Source organism: Rhamphochromis sp. 'chilingali' (assembly GCF_963969265.1).
Source record: "Rhamphochromis sp. 'chilingali' genome assembly, chromosome: 5".
Lineage (NCBI taxonomy): Eukaryota > Metazoa > Chordata > Actinopteri > Cichliformes > Cichlidae > Rhamphochromis > Rhamphochromis sp. 'chilingali'.
The window spans coordinates 10,603,675-10,613,949 of NC_137932.1; the positions used below are offsets into that span (position 1 = coordinate 10,603,675).

General features: G+C 37.7%; 1 protein-coding gene across 1 annotated transcript; it reads left to right on the top strand.

The window, feature by feature from the left end:
* Positions 1 to 687: 687 nt before the first annotated feature.
* Positions 688 to 10,215, top strand: lin9 (lin-9 DREAM MuvB core complex component). The gene is made up of 15 exons (XM_080883531.1): positions 688 to 801; positions 1,937 to 1,969; positions 2,249 to 2,340; positions 3,326 to 3,439; positions 4,463 to 4,593; positions 4,767 to 4,892; positions 5,001 to 5,158; positions 6,355 to 6,488; positions 6,633 to 6,761; positions 7,122 to 7,223; positions 7,314 to 7,394; positions 7,492 to 7,617; positions 7,773 to 7,958; positions 8,222 to 8,319; positions 9,293 to 10,215. The coding sequence occupies exons 1-15, from the start codon at positions 771 to 773 to the stop codon at positions 9,396 to 9,398; spliced, it is 1,647 nt and encodes a 548-aa protein (XP_080739657.1). The 5' UTR covers positions 688 to 770; the 3' UTR covers positions 9,399 to 10,215.
* The last annotated feature ends 60 nt before the right edge of the window (positions 10,216 to 10,275 follow it).

Here is a 10,275-nt window from a genome sequence, read left to right on the forward strand (position 1 = left end):
GCAGGCTTTGGCTTCATTTTGGTAGGAGATTTAAGCAGTAGAAACTGTCTTGCCTCATTTCCCATTGGCACTGTAGGGTAACAAAATAAAGAGTTAATATGCAAAAAAAAACCAGCAACAGGATTTTCTGTATTTAATGGTAACAATTTATGAGCTTACTAAAGTGAAAAAATTGGAAGAAGAAACTTACACTTTCTGTGAGATTAGAAACTCATATTTGCACAAATGATTTATTTATTTTTTTAGTTTTTCATCTGCTTTTTCCTCACAGCTAAGAAAAAAATCTCACGTATATTTGGTTATTTACTAATTAATAGATAAATGGTACCCCATATGCTGTTTTATGTTGCGTATAGTATAAACAAAATCTTTCTTGGTATAACTGCAGGTAAAAATAAATACATTTACTCAAGAGAGAACATTTCATTTCAAACACAACACTTTCCAAACAAAGACTAAAACGTAAAGGAGAAATGAACGATAACTGATGTGGCGTATGAAACAATGGCTGGTTGCTATGCTCCCATTCCGAGTCAAGTTTTTGATACGAAACGATTTCCCAAGGATTTAACTTCACATTTAACATGTAAAAGTTGGATGTGTAGAAAGTGGATGTATTTGTTTAGATAAACAAACTACTGGAAGCAGTTATTAAGCTACCATTTAAGCAAATTACGGGATTTTTATTTCTCAAATCGCCCTCCAGAGAGAGTCCCGACCCAGAATGCATTTTGACAAGGTCTTTGAAAAAGCGGCGCGGCTAATTCAAGATGGCGGAGATGGACCAGCTGTTAGACGAGAGTGAGTAACAACACAAATTCAAGGAGTTTTGCATTGTAAACAAGCAGCAGTCCCGCGGTGGTAAAATAAATAACTGGCCAAAACCCGATATCGCTGACCATGTAATGGCTATTATAGGTTCTGCGCGGACTTCATAAGCTCATTTTAGACGCAAACAGACACCGGGTCTAAGTCAGCTAACGCTTGTTAGCGCGAGAGGCTAACCATGGCTAATGTTGGAGTTGAACAAGTTACTCTAGCCCAACTGGGTGAACAAATACCGTTAGCTTAGCCCCGAGCTAACGTCTGCTAACCTTAGATCGCGTATAGCAGGAACAAAAAGGCTGCCACTACGCCACTAGCTGCTAACAAGCTATCTGTTTTGCTGGACTTATTTTCTATTTTATTGATTTATTTTAGTTTTCCATGACACTTTCATCATTTTTAGCGTTCCTTCACCCTGGTTATAGTTATGCGTTATGTATCATTATTGATCTTGTGAAGGGAAACTTGCCAGTTCATTTGTCTGTTTACACCTGAAACGGTCTCTGGGAACTTACCTAATGTAAATAACGTTATTTTACAGCTCATAGCTTAGCTTGTCCGGCTCATGTGTAAATACGAATTGCCCACAGCTGATGTTACACCCGTGTCTGACAGCTCCAGTTGGGGGTAAAGGCCTAACCGAGTCCGCTAGCTTTATTTTTAATTCCTGTTCACCTGCCTGGCTGCTGTCAGGGTTTAAAGCACCATCTTACTGATTCTGCGACAGGTGAAATGAGCATTTCGTAACTTAAAAAGGAGAACACTGGCAAATAATATTTATCAAAGTTGCACCGTTTTAGATTTCGTCTATGTGGTGTTGCTTTTTTATGCTTTTTAATGCTCTACAGCAGGGGTGCTCAATCCCAGTCCTCGAGAGCTACTGTCCTGCAGCTTTTAGATGCATCCCTACTCCAACACAGCTGAATCAAATGTTTGATTACCTCTTCAGCATGCCATCAAGTTTGGAAAAGGCCTGATAACAAGCCATTCATTTGATTCAGCTGTGTCGGAACAAGGATGCATCTAAAATCTGCAGGACAGTAGCTCTCGAGGACTGGGATTGAGCACCCCTGCTCTACAGTAATGTAGCCTAAATTGTTCTCTTCCTCAGGTTCCTCAGCAGAGGCACTCGTCAGTCTTAAAGGTATGGATTCCCTTGTATTTATGCTTTTTACTGTTTACAAATATACTGGGTGCTTCTGAAACGTTGACTCGAATTCCTCACTATATCGATTAGACCTGTGTCAGATCACGTTGGTCAGAGCTCTGTAATAGTTTCTAATTGCAAGCTTACATGGCATAATGGTCCTGTTATTGTTTGCATGTGATTTTTGTCTGTTGGTATAGGGTTGTTAAGATATAATTACTGATTTAAAAACTGTTTTTGGTGTTCTTGTATATAAATATGTTGGTATTCTCACAGAGGGCAGTTTGTCCAACACTCTGAATGAGAAAAACAGCTTCCCTCGAGCTCACAACACCAGGGGACGGCATTCCTCTGTCACAATGGACACGGTAAGTTAATGCAATGAAAGCAATGAAAACTTCGAAAACAAAGAGAATCTGTTACACACGTTGCTTTAATTACTAATATGAAAAATATGGTATAGTGGTTAACATAGTCACCTTACTCCATAATTATGCTTCAGTGGGAAATTTGTGCCATAACTATGTCATAACAGGAAATCCCTCTAAAACCCTATGATGAAACCCTAAGGCATGACATGACGCACACCTCCACTGAAACGGAACTAAATGTGGTGTCAGTGTAAGCCGCAGCTATTGTAATTGGCCTGTTCAGTACCATTGATTCCTCCTGATGCATTTCCGGCTACTTTTTTGCCACGGTTTTGGAATTTTTCAGTGAAAGAATACCAATCATGTCAAAGCTGCACCAGATCAAGTACTATCCACTGTGGTGACCCGTTGGGAAATAAGGGAGCAGTTCAGTGTATCTTTTCTTTCCTTTTAGCAACCAAGAAGTTAATTATTACAATGCAGTAATACAGGGTTTGATATTTTTAAAAAAAATCACAATTATTTCTTCTTAAAATGAAAAGAAAGAAAGTCACTTCATCTTATGTGAGAGAGCTATGGCCGAAAATGGTAATGTATGGATATATCGTTAGTGTATGCATAGTTACTGCCCTTTGCTCATCTTAGCAGCATAGTTAAGTCTTTTGCAGTTCTGTTTACATCTCAGGAGTTGATTTTCTTACCTCCATTAAGTTGTTTCATGCCAGTGTAATGTGATGTGGAACTGGAAGGAAAATGCATTTCATCTCATTTTGCATGAATGGGGGTCTTTACATTTACTTAGATATTATTTCAGAACCTGTGTATTATACATGAGAGTTCCCAGAGTAACATTTGTGTTAGCCAGGCTATTTATAACGCAACATGCCAGAATTTCTACTGCTAATAGACGCCTAATATGGAGAATGCTACAATGTTATTTATAGATTGTTGGTAATATTTTGAATTTACATTGTTCTTGCAGCCTACACGGAGCTCGAAGCGGAGCCGTTTGTTTCGAGATGAAGATGAGCCACCGCAGCAGCGTCTTCCGTCCAGATCTCCACGGAGGAGCCAGAGAGTCACCACCACACCACAGGTAATGATTGCATTCTTCCTTACGATCACGTATATATTGCAGTTAATACATTTTCCTGGTAATGCTCCAGTTAGCACTGTTCATATTAAACTTTAAGATAATTGTGTCACCTGTGCAGTTTACGAGGCCCAAGATTAAAAGTAAAGTAAATTGTGTGTGAAAATAGTGCACTATTTGCCTATTTGCACTACTCTGCCTGGTTTACACTCAATGTCATTTACCCTTACCTGAATATTGTATATTGTATATTGCATAGCTTTCTTGTTAAATTGTATTGTATTTATTTAAATTTTTACTTTTTAATTATTTTATTTGCATTTTTTATTCACTCTCTTATATTTAAATGTTCATTTGCAATTTCATCTAGGGTTTGAGAGTAACGAAATTTCTATTCTCTGTATGTCCTGTACATGTGGCAGAATTGACAAATAAAGTTGACTTTGACTTTGACTTTTGACTTTGAAAAGTGCTCATCCACTTGGATTACTTGTGACGAGATATATTACACTTGGGTGTTTGAAAGTTTTCGTAGTATAAAAGTTCAACTTTGTTTGAGGTTTGTTTTGGTCCAAAAGCTATCTGTTTATACCTGACCTGTTTTTGGTACGAGTGTCTTCAAAGAGTTGAACATCATGTCAACATTAAAATAAGATAAAATGTGAGTCCAAATTATAGCTAATAACTTAAATTTAACATAAAAATCAATCAATAGCCAAAAGAATAAGATAGAGTTTAACTTTGGATATCCATATGTGTATATGAATAAACATACGCATATACACACACAAATATATAAAATCTAAACTAGAATTTTTTAAAAAGGCTCCTTGCGGGGTAATGTGAGTTTCAAAGGTTATGCTTTCTGACAAAGTTGGTGTGCCTGAGATTGAATAAGTTCATCATATCTCTACAGCATAACAGAATATGATTTGTCTAATGTAACCCTTTCCAAAGGAGTTCTTTAAAATGCCTACCATATTGTTGTTTATGAAATGACTGTTGTTTTAATGGTTTTCCTCACAGAAATTTTCTAACATCGTGACACCAGATAAGAAGGCTTCCCAGAAAATAGGGCTGAGATTAAGAAACCTGCTGAAACTGCCCAAAGCTCACAAATGGTGCATCTATGAATGGTTTTATTCCAATATTGACAGGTAAAGTCTGATTTTTATTTATTTATTTATTTTTGTTCCCTGATGAGTACACATAAATAAATGAGATAAAAAATAAGTTACCCACGCATAACTGGTCTTAATTCAGCTTATCATGTTAGTCAAAAGCAAATTGGTAATTATAAAACTGTTACTGTTGCTTCTCTTTCTTCCAGGCCTCTTTTCGAGGGTGACAATGAGTTCTGCCTGTGTCTTAAGGAGACTTTCCCCAACCTGAAAACAAGAAAGCTAACCAGAGTTGAGTGGGGTACAATAAGGAGGTTGATGGGGAAACCTCGACGGTACGCTGTGATTTTTACATAAGTGTATGGAACAGTTTCCTTATGGACTTGATGTGTCAGGATAAAAAGAACTGGCATTACATTGCTGTGCTCTTTTGTCCCTTCAAGGTGTTCATCTGCATTCTTTGCTGAAGAGCGAACAGCATTGAGGCAGAAACGGCAGAAAATGCGGCTGCTGCAGCAAAGAAAACTAACTGACGTGTCAAACTGCAAAGATCTTCCTGATGAAATCCCTCTGCCTCTCATCATAGGAACCAAAGTCACCGGTAAGATGACTGAAGTGAGCGCAAGATTTTCAAATGAGCTGCAGTGTTGCATTTTACATTTTTCTGCTTTGCACTTTCAAAAGATATATTCACGGAATTGAACTTAAGAGATAGAGAAGTTATTTTATCTGTCCCCTGATCTATCAGCCATTTTTGGGGAGAACTTAAGGATGACCTAATTAGAGCAGTTTTACTGTGATTTACCTCACAAAACACAGGTTTGGTCATGATTTAAGAATTAATATGCTAATTATGGCACAAATGAAAACGGATCCCTCAAAGGTCAAGTTGAATGATTTTTGTATCCAAAAGATCAATGGTTAGCTCGACTGTGATGAGATGACGTTTCATAGAAACGTTATTTTCTATGAAACAAAACGTGTGTCCATATGTTAATTTGAGGTGCCCACCTTGAAATTGTGGTGATTGTACAGATCTTTTGTAGTATAGCAACGCATATTTGAAGGATTGTCTACACTCTGTTGCTTTATCAGTTGACTTTATTGGCGAGCATAAACAAGGAATTGCTAAATTCCTTCAAAGTTGAAGGACTGCAGTCTTTCCTAACAAATACTGTTTTTTTTTTTTCTCCATACAGGTGACCCCCCCCTTCTCACCGTCTCTTCTCCCCTTTGGTTTTCTTTCTCTCCCTCTTTCTTTCATTCTTTCTCCCTGTCCTATCCCCCAGTCATGTCTGTCCCGTTTGTAGCAACTGAAAATAAAATAAATTCATAATTATAATAAAGGTCAATCAAATGGACCAATATGGCAAGGCCATGATGATCCACTTGGTAAAATAAATCCGCTTGGCATCTTTCTTGGCCTTAAAACAACAATTCTGATGGCTAAAGATCCAAACGGGACACAAAAAAAAAAAAAAAAAAGAGAAAGTTGAACAATAAGAGCACAAGACAGTGAACAAATCAATCATTTTAAAATATGGTACTGGAGTTGAATTTGATCAAAACTATGGACAATTAAAGGACCAAGAAATCAAGCCAATAACATCTTTGGATGGACAAATAGCAAAGCGTCTACTTGGCTATTTCAGACACCAAATGAATCTGTACTCGTAAAAAGTCAGATCCTTTTAATGGTGTGGTGTAGGCTGTATCAGACTCCATATGTGAATAATTAATTTATTTGTTATTTATTTATTCAGGTTTAAATCAAGTGCATTTATCTTTGTTCTACAGCTCGTCTCCGAGGACTCCATGATGGGCTGTTCACAGGGCAGATTGATGCAGTAGACACCAGTGCCGCCACCTATCGTGTCACCTTTGACCGCACTGGCCTGGGAACTCACACTGTGCCTGATTATGAAGTCCTGGTAAACACTTTAACTTAACTCTCATAAAAGCTTCACTCTGTGTGATTTTGCCACACAGGAGAAGAAGAAGAAATGCCAATAGCTGTATCGTAGGAATTTCACAGGTCATATTATTAACCATCTTATTGTAATTTTCTTTTCCAGAGCAATGAACCTAATGAGACCATGCCCATTTCAGCCTTTGCCCAGAAGCATCGGTCAGCACGCTATATGCAAAGCCTCATGACTCCGCCTAGAGGGCCCTATCCCTCTGCTACCACTCCTGTCCATATGGTATTCTGAAACTACATTTACTACCATTTGTTGATTTGCTGACACGTTTGGCCATATTCGAGTTTTGTTTTTTCTTTTTTTTTTTCTTTTTTTTTTTGTTGTTTTCAAATAACTGCTTTGTTTGGCCTACTATACACTATACGTTTTATACATTAATGCTAATCAGTGGGTAGACTGAAGAATTCCAAGGTGGGCTAGTGGCGCAATCACTTAATTCCCCCTTAGAAGCTGATTCCTCTGTAAAAAAGCCAGTGAAACCTTTGCCGGACACCTTTTTCACAGCTGTGTATCTGTTTGCCCATCTAAAAACAGATTTCAAATGAAGATTGTTGATCTAACTGGCCTTTTTTTAAACAACAGGACAATGACCCTCTTATCACCCAGTCACCATGGAGGAACAAACTGCCCGGTGCTGAAGGAGATACACTGGGAGGATTTCCTGTCAATTTCCTGGTCCAAGTGGTAAGGAATTCCTGTCAAATTGAAAACTAAAAAGGTGACGTCCTTCAATGTAGTTCTAATGCTTTGTCTTGTTTTTCTGTCCATTATTAGACAAGACTGTCCAAAATCCTCATGATCAAGAAAGAGCACATCAAGCACTTGAAAGAAATGAATACAGAAGCTGAGAAGCTGGTAAAGTCATTATAGTTAAGTTACTTTAAAACATGTTAAATGCTTCTGAAATATCCACATCAAGCTTACCTCAGCTATGTTTTTGTTTTGTGTTCAGAAGTCATACTCGATGCCTATTGATCTGGACTTCCAGAAGCGATATGCTACCACCGTGCTTGAGCTGGAGCAGCTAAATAAAGATCTGAACAAGGTTCTTCATGAAGTTCAGCAGTACTGCTGTGAAGTAAGTGAAAAGGCACGCTTACACTTAAACTTGAAATATTTTATTGCAGTATCTGATAATTCTAGCATGTTTTTTTTTTCTTGTTAGTCAGGAACGAGTAAGGAAACAAATGAGTAAGAGAGCCTTGTGTTAAACATCAGTGTACATCTTTCCAGCTCGCTCCTGATCAGGGCATGGTTCCAGCAGACCATCCCACAGAGCTGCGGAGGCGTAGTGAAGAAGAGGCCCAGCAGATGGTGCAAATGCGCATCAACGCCATGAAGGATGGGCAGCAGAGTGTGGCAAATCCCAGCCTCACACACCTCATCTCCCGTCTCACTGCTCTGCTCCTACAGATCAAGGTAGAAGATGTATTTTTATCACAAGTGTGTCAGGATGATAGGAGAGGATGTTAGGATGTCACACTCTGTGTGCAAGAAAACAATTTGTTTGAAATTCAATGCAAAAATTTAGAGCTTCGCAGCAGTAATTTGTTAAGAAATGTTGAACTTCAAGTATATAATACAATATATGTTTTATCAATTAATCAGTAAATATAATATAATACATCCATGACTTCTGATTTGATTACCTGTTAATCATTCATTCTCCTGGCTTGTCTCAGTGTTTGGCAGATGGTGGGGATCTGAATTCATTTGAGTTTAAATCTCTAACAGACTCTCTCAATGACATCAAAGCATCGATTGATCCCTCCAACCTCAGGTAAAGGACCAAATAGTGTTTCCATCCATTTCTAACAAAAGAGCAAGAATGACTGTTTTTAAGACAAAACTGAATATTTTTCTCCTTTATTATCTGTGAATCTCAAAACTCCCAAAATAGTGTAACTGTTAAAACAGTATAATCTCATATTTCATGGCTTTTCCTAAAATAGGATAGTGCAGCTATGTGGTATAAAAATAAATAACTTTCTCATTAGTTTTACTGGAGTCATTTTGATTCCCACTGAAGTCTATGCAAACTGCTGCATGTTGCTGAGCAACACACAACATTTACACACTTTGATGTGAATGATAATGTAAAATGAGCCAGAGCTAGCTGCATGTGATTGACAGATAACTATTTAGGGCATTTGGTTAGATCAAAATATTTACAGCAGAGCTGAACAGGGTGGGATGTTGAGTGTATGGCAGGACATGTGGAGAACCGGGCAGGTTGTTGGCTGTGCCGAGCAGCATAGGAACCCTAGCTGAACTGATCACAGAGTCTAGACTGTGGAGACTATTCAGAGCAATTACAAAGTAAAAGTCAGAGTAAGAGAGCAGAACTGAGGAGGGCTGCAGTTCTTTTACAATAATTAATTTACTAAAATTGGTTTGTTTTAGCTAGCTGCAAAGTTTGTTTATAATGTAGGCAGTGACCTGTCAATTTCAAAGCGAGGCTATTCTTTTTATACACACTTTATTTTAACTAATACAACATGTATTCTGAAATTTCCAAAATAATTTTGATGTGTTATGGTGTTGTTTGTTGTATCATTTGCTTATTGGTGGATGCTAAAATATTTTTTTCCTTTCTAAGATATATGATGAAATAACAAATTACAATTATCTGAAATCTGTTTAGTGGTTCATACATTTGCTGAACAAGCAAAAGTTGCTGATGTTGCAGGACCACCTGGTTGTTCCGTTGTTAACTGTTCTTCATAACTTTGGTTATTTTTCTGCATTTCCAGTTGCTTCCAGAATAACGTTGAGATCCATGTGGCACACATCCAGAGTGGCCTTAGTCAGCTGGGCAATTTGCATGCATTCGCTGCCAACAACACCAATGCAGTCTGAGTACCTGCATCGTCCCGCCCACGCACAGGTGCATGTACACACACGGAAGTGCGGTATATCCATGTTTGTCTTGTGAAATGGTGCTTTTACCTGGACTGTTAAAAGACTACAAAGAAGGCTCATGTCGATGCTGTGGATCTTCAATTTGAGTTCTTCCCAGATTTCCTCACGTTTTGATCGGAATGGAGAGAAGAATGCTGAATATTTTACCCACAAGCTTTTGTTGTATCAAAATGTTTGTGCACCCAACTGAATGAACACAAACCCGAAAGAGTCTTAAAGCTTTTTGCCACGCTCCACATTTCCAAAATATTAAAACTGTTATTTATTTGGTTTCACGTGCCAAACATAAGGTTTTAACAGTTTTTATTGTCCGTATTTATTTATTTTTGAGTAGGTGTGTATGGTTATGCAACAATATTTTGCTATTTCTGATGTTTCCCTCTAAGTTGTGTGTTCTGTTGCTCCTTTAATGATAAGTACAGGGGAACGCGAAGGAATGTTTTATAATTAAAAAGTTATTGTAGATAATTGTACAATATCTGATTATTAGGAATATTGTCAGCCTTTCTGCTGTGTATTCTGAAATGGCTTTTGTAATTTTGTGCGCACTGAAGAGAGTTTTTTTTTTTTTCAGTATTTTTTTATAAAGGAGAACTCTGGGGTTTTGATCTTAAGTGTTTCCATATTTTACATCGGCTGTTGCTGCAACACCCCCCACACTAAGTCTGCATCACTGACCTTTAAACCCCATCAACAGTTCTTTCCTAGAGATTCTCCTTTTTTTTCAGTTTTTGTAAAGTTGTATATGAGAGTGCCCCCGGGCAGTTGTATATAAATGTTTGTCTTTTTATATTAAACATAATATTGAAAAGCA

Bases quoted from the DNA above. Each gene is read 5' to 3' on its own strand.
- lin9 (XM_080883531.1), top strand. From the start codon at position 771: ATGGCGGAGATGGACCAGCTGTTAGACGAGA. The intron at 3,440-4,462 runs GTAATGATTGCA...TTTTCCTCACAG, and splicing joins GAGTCACCACCACACCACAG to AAATTTTCTAACATCGTGAC. The intron at 4,594-4,766 runs GTAAAGTCTGAT...TCTTTCTTCCAG, and splicing joins TTTTATTCCAATATTGACAG to GCCTCTTTTCGAGGGTGACA.